The 14,200-nt window shown below is 45.9% G+C and overlaps 1 protein-coding gene across 5 annotated transcripts in view; it reads right to left on the reverse strand.

The window, feature by feature from the left end:
* The window catches only part of NLRP1 (NLR family pyrin domain containing 1), a 54,437-nt gene that overhangs the window by 26,389 nt on the left and 13,848 nt on the right, over positions 1–14,200 (reverse strand). For all 5 annotated transcript variants that reach the window (XM_025362387.1, XM_025362386.1, XM_025362383.1 and 2 more), the window contains 2 exons: positions 13,051–13,221; positions 190–360 (listed from right to left, as the gene is read on the reverse strand). In XM_025362387.1, the coding sequence (XP_025218172.1) occupies positions 190–360; positions 13,051–13,221 (342 nt within the window). The remainder of the gene's footprint in view (positions 1–189; positions 361–13,050; positions 13,222–14,200) is intronic.

The raw sequence follows: 14,200 nt of genomic DNA on the forward strand, positions 1-14,200 counted from the left end.
CTGGAGGCCTGCTCCCTCCGTCCAAGGCTGGACGAGCTTCCTCCTGAGCCTCTACTCCCTGGCTGAGACCCTGCAGGCTCCTCCCACTCCCACAAAGCAGGTCTCACCTTCTCTCTGCCCTTACCCTCCACCTGCCTCATGGTGGCAGGTGGTTCCCTGCACCTCCCCCTGCCCACCAAGAACAATTACTGCAGTCGCTGTAGCGTGCAGCGCGGCCAACTCAGTCTCTGGCAAAGGTGTCTGGCTCCAGCATCCGTGAGTACATTGAAGCTCAGGTCCAGCAGGGTCAGGTTCTGGTTGACTCTCAGCCCAGAGGCCAGGTCCTTGCAGTCCTCAGCTGTGAGGCCACAGCTGGCCAACCTGTGGAAGACACACACCCCCGGTCTTGAGGTTACTCACCTGTTGATTCAACAAACACCCATACGCACCCATTGATCACCTACTATGCGCCAGGCCTGTGAGCCAGGCAGAGGTTTAGAAAACCCTCCCAGGCCCCAGAAATGCACAGGGTACTTGGGGATAGACATAGAAACACATCATAGTTTTTCGATCCTTTTTGATTAAAAACCCTCCAATTTCCCCACCTTACTCAGAGTACAATTCAAGCTCCGTTTCCTGGTCTACAGGGCCCTGAGGACTTGGATCCTCATAATCTCTGTCCTCACCTTTTTTTTTTTTTTTTTTTTTTTTGAGAAGGAGTCTCACTCTGTCACCCAGGCTGGAGTGCAGTGGCGCGATCTCGGCTCACTGCAAGCTCCGCCTCCCGGGTTCACGCCATTCTCCTGCCTCAGCCTCCCGAGTAGCTGGGACTACAGGCACCCGCCACAACACCTGGCTAATTTTTTGTATTTTTAGTAGAGACGGGGTTTCACCGTGTTAGCCAGGATGGTCTTGATCTCCTGACCTCGTGATTCACCCGCCTCGGCCTCCCAAAGTGCTGGGATTACAGGCGTGAGCCACCGCGCCCAGCCCTCGCCTCTAATCTCTTTCAGCTCCATCCTCACTGCCCTTCTCTCTATCCCTTCCACACCCCAGGCACAGTTCCACCTAAGTCCTCTGCATCTGCTGCTTCTGCTGCTGCTTCTGCCCGGAACAATCTTCTGGCACTGATAACTCATGGTTTGCTCCTCCACTTGCATCAGGTCTTTGCTCAGAAGGAAGTCGCTTTGGTGACATCTTGCCTCATCTCTCCCCTTAAAATTGAACACCTACCCCCAGACTCCCTGCTCCTTTCTGCTTTACTTTTCTCTACAGCTCATGTCACTCACAATATATTTTACTTACTTATTTGGCTTCTTGTCCTCCCTCCCAACTAGAATGTGAGCTCCTGGAGGAAGGAATTTTGCCCATTTCCCTCCTTTCCCTCTCTCCCTCCCTCCCTCCCTCCCTCCCTTTCTCCCTTCCTTCCTCTCTTCCTGTTTCTCTCTCCTTCCTTCCTCTCTTCCTGTTTCTTCTTCCTTCCTTCCTTCTTCTCTTCCTGTTTCTCTCTCCTTCCTTCCTGTTTCTCTCTCCTTCCTTCCTTTCTCTCTCTCCCTTCCTTCTTTCCTTTCTCTCCCTTCCTTCCTTTCTTTCTTTTTTCTCTCCTTCCTTCCCTCCCTCCTTACCTTCCTCCCTCGCTCTCTTCCTCTCTTTCTCTTTCCCTCCCTCCCTCCCTCCCTCCCTTCCTTCCTTCCTTCGTGTGAGATGCAGTCTTGCTCTGTCACCCAGGCTGGAGTGCAGTGGTATGATCTCGGCTCACTGCAACCTCCATTCCCTGGGTTCAAGGGATTCTCCTGCCTCAGCCTCCTGAGTAGCTGGGACTACAGGTGCCAGCCACCACGCCTGGCTAATTTTTGTATTTTTAATAGAGACAGGGTTTCACCATGTTGGCCAGGCTGGTCTTGAACTCCTGATCTCAGGTGATCCACCCACCTCAGCCTCCCGAAGTGTTAGGATTACAGGCATGAGCCACCGTGCCCAGCCCCGTTTTCATTACTAGTCATATCCCAGTGCCCAGAGCAAGGTCTAGCGTACAGTAGGTGCTTAGTAAGTATGTAGTAAATAAATGAATGAAATAGCATCAAAAGAGGGGCATGTCAGGTACAGCTGAAGGCAGAGGAATGAGTGATTGCCAAGGCAGGGAGGAAAAGGTGAGCCTTAAATGAGGGGTTCACTGAGGTGAGGGTGGAGGCAGGGGCACGTGTGGCTGGTAGGGCAGATGTGAATTCACAGCAGGCGGTTCATATAGTGATGTTGGCATAAAGGCTACTCAGGTAGAGAGAAAGTTTGAGGGTAAAGCTGGAAAATATCAAGACAGTGGTAGGTCTCGGATGTCATTATAAAAGACCTATTTTCCTGTGGCAGTGATGAGCCCATGAAAGTTCTTGAGGACAGCAGTGACCTGGTCTCTACATTGCTTTAGAACAATCCCTGAGGGAGGCTGTAGTGAGCTGAGATCGTGCCACTGCACTCCAGCCTGGGTAACAGAACGGGACTCTGTCTCAAAAAAAAAAAAAAAAAGCAAGATCCCTGAGGGAGTGGAGGTGGCTGGGTGGGGAAAGGTGGGAGGCAAGGGCAGGGAGGATGAGCAATGGGGTCAGAGTAGCAACTTCGGGAGATGCCTCGAGTAGACCCTGTGGCACTCAGTGGAGTCCAGGGAGGCCTCTAGGTTGGATTCAGAGTTGAAGCTGCTGTCACTTACTGAGAAGGTAGATGTGAGAACAGTGTCAGTTTCATCGGTGTACGACCAGGGTGGTTGCACAGAGCCCTGTGCTCAGAAGGACCTGGAACTAACAGGGGTGTGAGGAGGACCCTTCTAGATTAGGGGGTTAATGCTCTGTGGTGGCCATCAAAATTTCTTAAGGCCAATTTTGTCCTTAAATTTGTGTCTCGTAGGTGAAGTCTGATGGGACCATGGGGCCTCAGCTCATAGGTGATGCCACCTCCCTCCTTTGCTCGGGGTGAAACAGTTCTTGGCCATCCTGCATTTGAGTGTTGTAGGACCCCCACTCAACCTGCCCCTCAGCCCAGTGATTACTGCCACCCTTTATCTCTGGTGGTGGCTTGGATCAGGCATGGGTAGGTTGAGGTGGGGCATCCTGGGGTAGGGCCGGTGGCAGCCTTTCTCGATGTGGGCTGGCAGCATCATGGCACATTTGGTGATTTGGTGGGGGCCAGTCTCCCCCACCACTGATCCGGACAGCTAATGCATCCTGGCAATACCCTGGAGGGCCTCCCATCTGCTTTAGGCTGGGGTGGTGGCCCATGGGAGGGACAGATGTCTGGCTTGACATTTTACCCGCTGTGGGCCATGGTGCCTGGGTCTGGTGACTTGTGGGAGAGGCAGCCTGCATCTGGTGGGCCGTGTGCACATGCTCAGCTGTGGGGAGGCTTCCAGGCACCTTTGAGGGTCTGGACAATCACTGCTAGTGTCCCAGTGCCCAAGGGAATGCATCGTTAAATAGCGAATAAAAGACACTGGAATAGATTGAGAGAGAAACTATGGAAGAAAGAAAAAGCTCTGTATCTTAGTACCTTTAACAGTACTTTCGTCCTGACTTTTGAGCTAGGACACTGCATTTTCATTTTGTACTGGGTCCTGAAAATGATGCAGTTGGTTCTGAGAGGAGGAGCAGTTTGTTTTTAGTTAGGGAGGAGAGTCTAGGTAAGAATATGCTGAGTTTCAGGAGCCCCTGGGACATCCCCTCCAAAATCCCTGTCTCTCCTTGCTCTCACAAGACCTACTTTTCCCCTTTGTTTTTCTCTGACTTCCTTCTGGACTTTCCTATCCAACCAGGAATCCAAGGTCAGCTGTATTAAACACACATCCTGGCAAGGTGCGGTGACTCCCGCCTGTAATCCCAGCACTTTTGGAGGCCAAGGCAGGAGGATGGCTTGTGTCCAGAAGTTTGAGGCTGCACTGAGTCATGATCACACCACTGCACTCCAGCTTGGGTGACGGAGCGAAACCCCAATTCCCCCTGTCTCTCTTACACACAGACACACACAGACACACACAGACACATACACAGATACAGACACACACACAGACACAGATACAGACACACACACACACACAGACACAGATACAGACACACAGACACATACACAGGCACACACAGACACACACACAGACACACACAGGCACATGCAGACACAGGCACACACACAGGCACACACACAGGCACACACACAGGCACACACAGGCACACAGGCATACACAGACACACAGACACACACAGACACAGACACACACACAGACGCACAGGCACACACAGGCACACACAGACACACGCAGACACACAGACACAGACACACACACAGACGCACAGACACACACAGGCACACACACACACAGACACACGCAGACACACAGACACACACACAGACGCACACACACACAGGCACACACAGGCACACACAGACACAGACACACACACAGACGCACAGACACACACAGGCACACACAAACACACGCAGACACACAGACACAGACACACACACAGACGCACACACACACACAGGCACACACAGGCACACACAGGCATACACACAGACACAGACACACACAGACGCACAGACACACACAGGCACACACAGACACACGCAGACAGACACACAGAGGCACACGCAGACACAGGCACACACGCAGACACACACACACAGACACAGACACACACACACACACATCACAGACACACACACACACAGACATATACAGACACACACATACACACACATACAGACACACACGACATGACTCAGTATGTAGCATTGTAGAGCACTTGGCATTTTAGAGTGCACCAGGCCCTTGGTAATGTCTCCTTGGACAATCGCTGTCTTCCTTCTCTGCTCCCAACCCTGAGCTGCAGAGTGTGGCCCAAGAAAGTCCAGACACAGCTGGCAGATGTGGCTCCGTGCTCACCGCCTGTGGCTGGCATCTCACAGCTGAGGGCCTACTTCCCAGATGGCTGTCTCCTGCCAGCTCACTCTCTCCCTGGGTGGTTAGTTTTACCTACCTGGCTTATCTGATTTCCTGCTTGTTGACAAGCTCATTTTCACTGGGCATGTTCCTGCCCCAAGGACTCATCTCAGCATAAACAAATGCATCTCTCTTGGGGCTTTCTTCATTTTTGAACAACTTACCATTACAAGCTGTGCTGTGTGGACTTCCCTCCTCCAGTCCTACCCATTCCCAAGCCCCAGTGAAGACACTTGGTATTGGACCTCTGTGAGGAGGCTGAGGCCATCTGACCCTGGGCAGTAGTGACCCCAGTGGGCAGGTGAAGGGCACAGGCTTTGGGGCTAGAGAGAGACACGGGTTCAAATCTTGCCTCTGTCAGTTACAAGTTGAAGACCATGGCAGATGTCTTTATCAAGTTTCAGTTCACTCATCAATATCATGGATCTGCCATGTCTATTGTACCAGCTGGCTGCAAAGATCCAAGGAGATCATGTATGCCACGTTCTTAGGGAAGCCCCTGGCAGAAGGTTAGTGCTTAAAGGATGCTGCTGCTGTGGAAACCGAAACCCTCAATGTCCCTCCGCCTCTCCGTCCTCAGCTGCCTGTGTCATCACATAGTCCTTTCTCTTCTGTCCCAGAGGAGGCCAAGGGTCCACCCTCACGTGTCTGATTCCACACCCTCTGTCTGGTCTCTCCCCTGACCTTGCTCTTTCCAGCATTCCCTTTTTGAGCTCTCCAACCCCACTCCCACCAATTTCTCCTTTGTCTGTGTAATGTGCTCAATTTTACATGCCATTAGTGAAAAAAACCCAGAATACCTGACACCAGCTTACTCAAGGTATTTCAAGATAAATCCAAAAGTGAAATAAGCCAGACATAGAAAGAAAAACACTACATGGTCTCACTTGCGGGTGAAATGTTAAAAAAGTAAAATACATACAAAGGAAGAATAAATGGTGGTTACCAGGGGTGAGGAGGGGGAGGAAATGGGGAGATGTGGGTAAATAAAAACATAGGAATACAATCATTAGTTAGGGCTTTGCTTGTGGGTCTTGGGTAGTCCGGCATCCAAGCGTGTGTAAGGCTGTGCGTTCTTCCGTGTGGAGACGTTTTTACTGTGGGAAACAGTCACATCTGCCTGACCCAGATTTGGTAATCTTAGGCCACTTTTCTTTCTTTTTATGGTGCTACCCCCAGTGAGCCAGAATTATTCAGGCCCCGGCTTACCTCATACAGAGGAGGCAGGTGTTGGTGCTGGGTCATGCCCTCACTGAGTTGTGTCCAGCTCTCCCAGTGCTAACTATGTGAATTTGGAAAGTTGTTAATTTCTCTGAGCCTCTTAGGACAACTTAGGCACTAAGTACATAGCATACGTGATCCTAAGTACGTAGCATACGTGATCCTAAGTACCTAGCATACGTGACCCTAAGTACATAGCATACATGACTCTAAGTACATAGCATACATGACCCTAAGTACATAGCATACATGTCGTAAGTATATAGCATACGTGACCCTAAGTACATAGCATACATCATCCTAAGTACATAGCATACGTGACCCTAAGTACATAGCATACATGACCCTAAGTACCTAGCATACATGTCCTAAGTACCTAGCATACGTGACCCTAAGTACATAGCATACGTGATCCTAAGTACATAGCATACGTGATCCTAAGTACCTAGCATACGTGACCCTAAGTACATAGCATACGTGACCCTAAGTACATAGCATACGTGATCCTAAGTACCTAGCATACGTGACCCTAAGTACATAGCATACGTGACCCTAAGTACCTAGCATACATGTCCTAAGTACCTAGCATACATGACCCTAAGTACCTAGCATACGTGACCCTAAGTACATAGCATACGTGATCCTAAGTACATAGCATACATGACCCTAAGTACATAGCATACGTGATCCTAAGTGCATAGCATACATGTCCTAAGTATATAGCATACATGACCCTAAGTACATAGCATACATGACCCTAAGTATACAGCACACATGACCCTAAGTACATAGCATACACGATCCTAAGGACACAGCATACATGACCATAAGTACACAGCACACATGATCTCCTTTGACTTTGTAGCCACCTTGTGCAATAGACATGGTAAATCCATGTTAATGAGTAAACTGAAACTTGCTAAAGAAACCTACCCATAGTTTTCAATGTGTAACTTTTAGAGGCAAGATTTGAACTGTGTGTATCTGGCTCCAGGGAATGTCCTTCCCCAGTCCGTTCTTTATATATGGAAAATGGAAATAATTGTACCTGCTCTGCCATTTTTGCAGGGTGTTTTTTGGAAGGCCCAAGGAATTAATGGATATGGAGGTGTTTGGGTTTGAGATAGTGAAATTCTATGCCAATGTAAAAAGAGTACATTGAAGATTAGTGTCTTCCTACTGGGGTGTGAAGAAATCACCAGGATTCCTTAGTCCTACTCAAAAGCATTGTTACTGGACTCTGGTGGTTCTCCTTGGATAGGTCTTAGGAGTAGGTAGAGCAGCCTCATGGATACAGAAAGTCACAGCACGAGGCTGGGCTTGCCTCCTTACTCTGCCTGCTCAACTTCTCCCACTGTAACTCCTTTTCAATAAGCAATCTCTTGATTGCTTTCCTTTTTTGCAATCTCCCTTCTCTCAAACTCTCATCACTTTCTTTTCTTCAATTTCCTTAGAATGTAGCTTAGATTCCATGATCCTTCATTGGCAGTATCCCTGAATTTCTTATCCTCTGACCTTCCATCACATTCCTCTGGCTAACCCTGAATTCTGCTATCTTCCCACTCTCCACCCCAACTCCCACCTGTGCAACAGGGAATGTGGCTGCCATTTGGAATCATGACCATGACCCTCACATGGGCCACAGAAATGCCTGACAGGCAGAGATCTCACACTCTATTATGGCCATTTGAAGATCTTGCCTTTTCCAAACATCCAGCACCTCAACCCTCACACCCACTCCTAGCAGACAACTGAATTCCTATTTCTCAGACAAAAATGAAGCCATCAGATGGGAACCTCTCAGCTTCTCAGAGTGAAACCTATGTTCCTACTTCTCTCTTCCCTGTCCTCATCTCCCCTCCTGTTACAGTAAAGGAGACATTTCCTCCCTCTTCCAAGGCCAATCTTTCTCCTCCCTCCTCCCTCTGAAGAGAGAGAGTCATCAATGATTCCTTCTCCTTCTTGTGTCTCTTATCACACCTCCTCCACTGATTCTCAAACTGAGATCTTTTCCTTCTTAAATGCAAGTAAGCAGATGGACAGACACATACATTTACTCAGCCCACCATCCCCTCTGCTTTAGTGCTTTCCTCCTTTTCAGTATCAAAGTCTTTGAAAAAAGTGTATTTGTGGTCTCATTTTTTAACCTCTTTCTCCCTCTTTAATCCACTCCAGTCTGCATTCTGGCCTCTTCATGCCATGTAAGCTACTTCTGCTGAGGTTATTCATGACTTTCCTATCACTAATCCTATGGACAAATTTCAGTACTTATCTTACTTGACCTCCCAGCAGCAGTAGCCCCTGCTGACCTCCTTGAGACCCTCTGCTCTGTTGGGTTCCATGACACCTCTCTTTCCTGGTGTCCCTTTCATCTATGTGGCCCCTCCTTCTCAGGCTTGTTTGTTGGCTCTTCTTTGGCCATTAAATACTGGGGTGGGGGTGTTCCCCAGGCTTGACATGCAATCTTATTTTTGCCTGTGAATTTTAGAATCAGCTTGTCCATTTCTGCAAAAATGGCAGCTGGGATTCTGACAGGGATTGTGTTGAATCTGTAGATCAGTTTGGAGGGTATTGTCATTTTAATAATATCAAGTCTTCTGATCTGTGAACACGGGACATCTTTTCATTTGTTTAGGTCTTATATGATTTCTTTCAACCATTTTTTATAGTTCCCTGTGTACAAGCTTTCTTTTGTTACATTTATTGTTTTCCTAATTTAATTTTTGGATTATTCACTGCTAGTGTATAGCAGTACAACGAATTTTTGTATATTGATCTTGTTTCCTGAAACCTTGCTGAAATTGTAGGGTTTTTTTCTTTCTTTTTCAACAGGGTCTCCCTTCGTCACCCGGGTTGGAGTGCAGTGGCACAATCTCAGCTCATTGCTACCTCTGCCTACCAGGCTGAAGCAATTCTCCTACCTCAGCCTCCTGAGTAGCTGGGACTATAAGAGTGTGCCACCACGCCCGGCTAATTTTTTGTAGTTTTGGTAGAGACAGGGTTTTGCCACGTTACCCAGGCTGGTCTTGAACTCCGGAACTCAAGCAATCCACCCACCTCAGCCTCCCAAAGTGCTGAGATTACAGGGCATGAGCCACCACACCTGGCCCTAATTTGAATATTTGTAGAGTTCTTAGGATTTTCTACATACAACGTCATGTCACCTGCAAATAATAGTTTACTTTCTTTTCAATCTGGAAGCCGTTAATTTCATTTTCTTGCTTAATTGCTCTGGATGGAACCTTGAGTACAATGTTGAATAGAAATGGCAAGAACAGACATCTTTGTCTTATTCCTAATCTTAGGGAGAAAGCACTCAGTCATCCACCATTAAGTATAATGTTAGCTGTGGGTTTTTCACTGGTAACAACTTTATCAGGTTGATAAAGTTCCCTTTTATTTCTAGTTTGCTGAGTGTTTTCAATATGAAAAGGTGTTGGATTTTGTCAGATGCTTTTTTTTTGGTCTTTGAGATAACCATTGGTTTGTGTTCTTTGTTCTATTAACATCTTGCATTACATTGATCAATTTTCTTAGGTTAAACTCAATTTGTATTCTTGGGATAAATCCCATTTGGTCACGGTCTACAATCCTTTTTATATATTGCCAGTATTTTGTTATGTAATTTTGCATATATATCCATAAAGGATGTTGGCTTGTAGATTTTTTTTACTCTTGTGATGCTTCTGGTTATCTTAGTCTAATTTTGGTATCAGGGTAATATTGGTCTCATAGAACAAATTGGCATGTGTTCTCTTTTCTGCTATTTTGGAAGAGTTTGAAAAGATAAGTGTTAATTCTTCCTTAAATATTTGGTAGAATTCACCAGTAAAGCCATCTGGGCCTGGATTTTGTTTCACAGAAAGTTTTTAACTTACTAATTCAATATCTGTGTTTGTTACAAGTCTATTAAGATTTTGTATTTCTTCTTAAGTCAGTTTAGGTATTTGTGTCTTTCTGGAAGTTGGCCCATTCCATCTGGGTTATCTAATTTGTTGGCTTACAATATTTCATAATTTTCACTTATAATCCTTTTATTTCTGGAAGTTCAGTTGTGATACCCCATCTTTTATTTCTGATTTTAGTAATCTGAATCTTCTTACTTTTTAGTTTAGCTAAAAGGTGTCAAATTTTGTTGGTATTTTTAAAGAACGAACGTTTAGTTTCATTGGTTTTCTGTATTGTTTTCTATTCTCTGTTTCATTTACCTCTACTCTAGTCTTTATTATTTCTTTCCTCCTGCTTGCTTTTGGTTTTGTTTGCTTTTTTAAAAAATTTCTTTACTAACATAAAAGACCCAAAGAAAACAAATTCTTAAAGTGTAAGTTTAGGTTACTGATTTGAGATTTCTCCACTTCTTCTTCTCTTCCTTCTTCAATAGATTTTATTTTTTAGAGTAGTTTTAGGTTCACAGTAAAACTGAGCAAAAAGTACAGAGAGTTCCCATATACTCCCTGTCCCCGCATCCCTCATACAATCTTTCCCACTATTGACATGCTGTACCACACTAGTACATTGTGGTGACATTTGTTACAACTGGTAGACTGACATGGACACATCATCACCCGAAGTCCATAGTTTACATTAGGGCTCACTTTTGGTGGTGTCCATTCTATGGATTTTGATTGCTGTAAAATTATACATATGCACGATTATAGTATATAGAATAGTTTCACTGCCCTAAAACTCTTCTGTGCTCTATTAATTCCTCCCTTCCCCCAAGCCCTGGAAACCACTAATCTTTTTACTATCTCCTTGTTTTTGCCTCTTCCAGAAGGTCATACAGTTGGAATCACACAGCATGTAGCCTTTTCAGATTGGCTTCTTTTAGTAACATGCATTTAAAGTTTCTCCATATCTTTTTGTAGCTTGATAGCTTATTTCTTTTTAGCATTGAATAATAGTCCACTGTCTGTTTGTACCACAATTTATGAGTCCATTCACTCTCTGAAGGACAGCTTGCTTCCAAGTTTTAGCAATGATGAACAAGGCTGCCATAAATATTCGTGTGCAGGTTTTGGTGTGGACAGAGGTATTCAACTCATTTTGGTAAATATCAAGGAGTGCGACTGCCAGATCCTATGGTAAAAGTATATTTTGTTTTGTAGAAAACTGCTAGACTGTATTCCAAAGGGGCTGTCTCATTTTACATTCCCACCAGCAATGAATGAGAGTTCCTGTTGTTCCACATCCTCACCAGCATTTGGTATTGTCAGTGTTTTGGATTTTGGCCATTCTGATAAGTGTGTAGTGGTATCTTTTCATTTTTTCATTAATTAAAAAAACTTTTGTAGAGATAAGATCAGTCTCTGTTGCCCAGCTTGAAGTGCAGTGGCATGATCACAGCTCACTGCAGTGTTGAATTCCTGGGCTCAAGTGATCCTCCCGTCTCAGCCTCCCAAGTAGTTATGACAACAGGCACACATCATTCTCAACTAATTTTTTATTTTATGTTTTTGTAGAGACAGGGTCTCTGTATGTTGCCCAGGCTGGTCTCAAACTCCTGGCCTAAGGCAATCGTCCTGCCTTGGCCTTCCAAAGCTTTGGGATTATAGGCATGGGCCATCATGTCTGGCTCTATCTTTCCTTTTTTTTTTTGTTTTAAATAGAGGCATTTATAACTATAAATTTCCCTTTAAGCACTACATTAGCTGCATCCAATACATTTTGGCATGTTGTGATTTTGCTTTCATCCCTCTCAAAGTATTTTCCAATTTCCTTTGTGATTTCTTCTTTGGCCCTTGGTTATTTAGGAGTGTGGTTTTAATTTCAGTGTATTTATGAACTCCTCAACTTTCCTTCTATTGTTGATTTCTAATTTCATTTTATCATGGTCAGAGGATATACTCTGTATGATTTCAGTCCTTGCAAATTTGTTGAGATTTGTTTTATGGGGCAATCTTATCTTTGGATAGAGCTTTATTTGATACCTATTTGGCATGTCCAGTTGGATACCTTGAAAGGATCTTGAAATCAGCAAGCACAAGATCACACTCATGACGCTCCACCCCCCAAATCACTTTTCTTTTCGTATTCCCCATCTTAATGAAGATGCCACTATCCCATGAGCTGCTTTGGTCAGAAACCTACAATCATCCTTGATATCTTCCTCTTCCTTTTTTTCCTAAATTCAATCCATCACAGAGCCCAGCTGATTTTACTTTTGCAGCTCTCTTACATCTAGCCACTTTGTTCCATATCCATTGCCAATACCATAGTCCAAGCTATGACTGTCTGTTACAAAAAGTACTATAATTTTCCTTAGTCTAAGCTATCACCATCTTTGCAGGGACTACTGCAATTTTCTTACTAATTGGTTTCCCAACCTCTACTTTTGCACTCTTTCAATCCATCTTTCATGTTGCAGTCAGTTTCTGTTTTGAAAATGTACTGATCTTGTCAACCTTCTGCTTAAAATTCCACACCATCAGGAAAAGACCCCAAATCCAACATGGCGCCCAAACTTTGCATAGTCTGGTTCCTGCTGGTATCTGTAGCCTTATCTCACTCCTTTGCTATCTGCCCTCCAGCCACACTGGCCTGCTTTCAATTCCTTGACCGCCTCATCCTGCCTTCTGCACAGAGCCTTTGTATGTGCTTATTCTCTTTTCCCGGAATTTTTCCTTCCTGCTTCGCTTAGTTAAATCCTCTGTATTCTTCAGACCTCCCTCAAACCTCACTTTATGAAGGAATTTTTTTTTTTTTTATGAGCCAAAAATCCTACCTGTGTTTACTAAAGTCACCCTGGCCAGAGAGGGCCTCAATGAATATTTGATAAATACAAAGACAAATCCCTCAGCCCAGACTCAGCTTCCACCTTGGATCTGTTCCCCATCCCTGCTTCAGAGCAGAACCCAGGTCAGACTCACCGCAGGGTCTCCAGGAGGCAGCGAGGGCGTCTCAGGGTCTTACAAAGACTCTTCACTGCAGAGTGGCTCAGCGAGTTTCCACTTAGGTCCAGCTCCTTCAGGTTTCTGGTGACCTTCAAGATGGAGAAGAGAATCTCCCAGTAGCCATCCGTGACTGGGACCCACCTGAACCTGAGGGGGAGAGAGGACACGAGAGATGTGATGTGTCTGGCAGGGGTTTGAGGTGCCCAGCTCTGCACAACACAATTGGGCTTTGTCCTCCTGAGCACCAGGCCACAGCAGGTAGTGCCATCTCCAGGACTGACCAGCCTCCCTGCCTGTCCGCCCCTGTCACCCAGGGCTAGGTCCCTCTCCTCCATGTGGCTCCTCATTCTACAGCCCTTACCATAGCACACTGAAGTGTTCATCTTGTATGTCTGTTTCCACCTCAGTCTGGGAGTTCCTTGAGGGCAGGGACAGACATTTGTCTTTTTTTTTTTTTTTTAATCTGCACTGCTCAGCATAGGGCCTGGCTTCTGTGCTGGGCACTGCAGATAACAAAACAATTTTTCGTTAAAAAATTTGACAGCCTTCCTCCCTTTGATGCAGACACACCTGTGTTCCTTTGGCACAGACATTCTGGAGTCCCAGTGCCCAGGAAAGAAGATGGGAGGCAGGAGCAGAGCCTGGGAGAGATGGCCTGAGGAAGGTGTTGTCATGGAAGACTGTGTATGATCATATGCACTACTGTCCAGGTTGGCTCACAGGGGACCCGATCCCCTTCCCAGGATAACAAGATCATGGAGAGGGTCTGCAGGAGAGAGACGGCTGTGGGGAGTGCCCTAGGAGGGAATATTTGCAGCCTGAGGGGAGGGGATGATGGGCTTTGTCTGAGAGTGTTAGAGTGGACTCCGACTCATGGGATTTCATTTAATCGATCTGTTTTCACACACTACTTTGATGACCTCATCTACCTCCAAGGCTTCGACTACTCAAAGCTCTATTCCAAGTTTCAGACTGAGTTTTCTATTTTCTGGCCGGATATCCCCACCTCGACATCCCAGTAATTCTTTGATCTAATTTGTCCCAACAAGTCCCCAACCTTAATTCATCTTTCTCCGTAAGTCTGCAGAGCCACGTGGGGGAAAGAAGCAGAGGCAAGGAGCTGCCT

Source organism: Theropithecus gelada, chromosome 16, assembly GCF_003255815.1.
Source record: "Theropithecus gelada isolate Dixy chromosome 16, Tgel_1.0, whole genome shotgun sequence".
Classification (NCBI taxonomy): domain Eukaryota; kingdom Metazoa; phylum Chordata; class Mammalia; order Primates; family Cercopithecidae; genus Theropithecus; species Theropithecus gelada.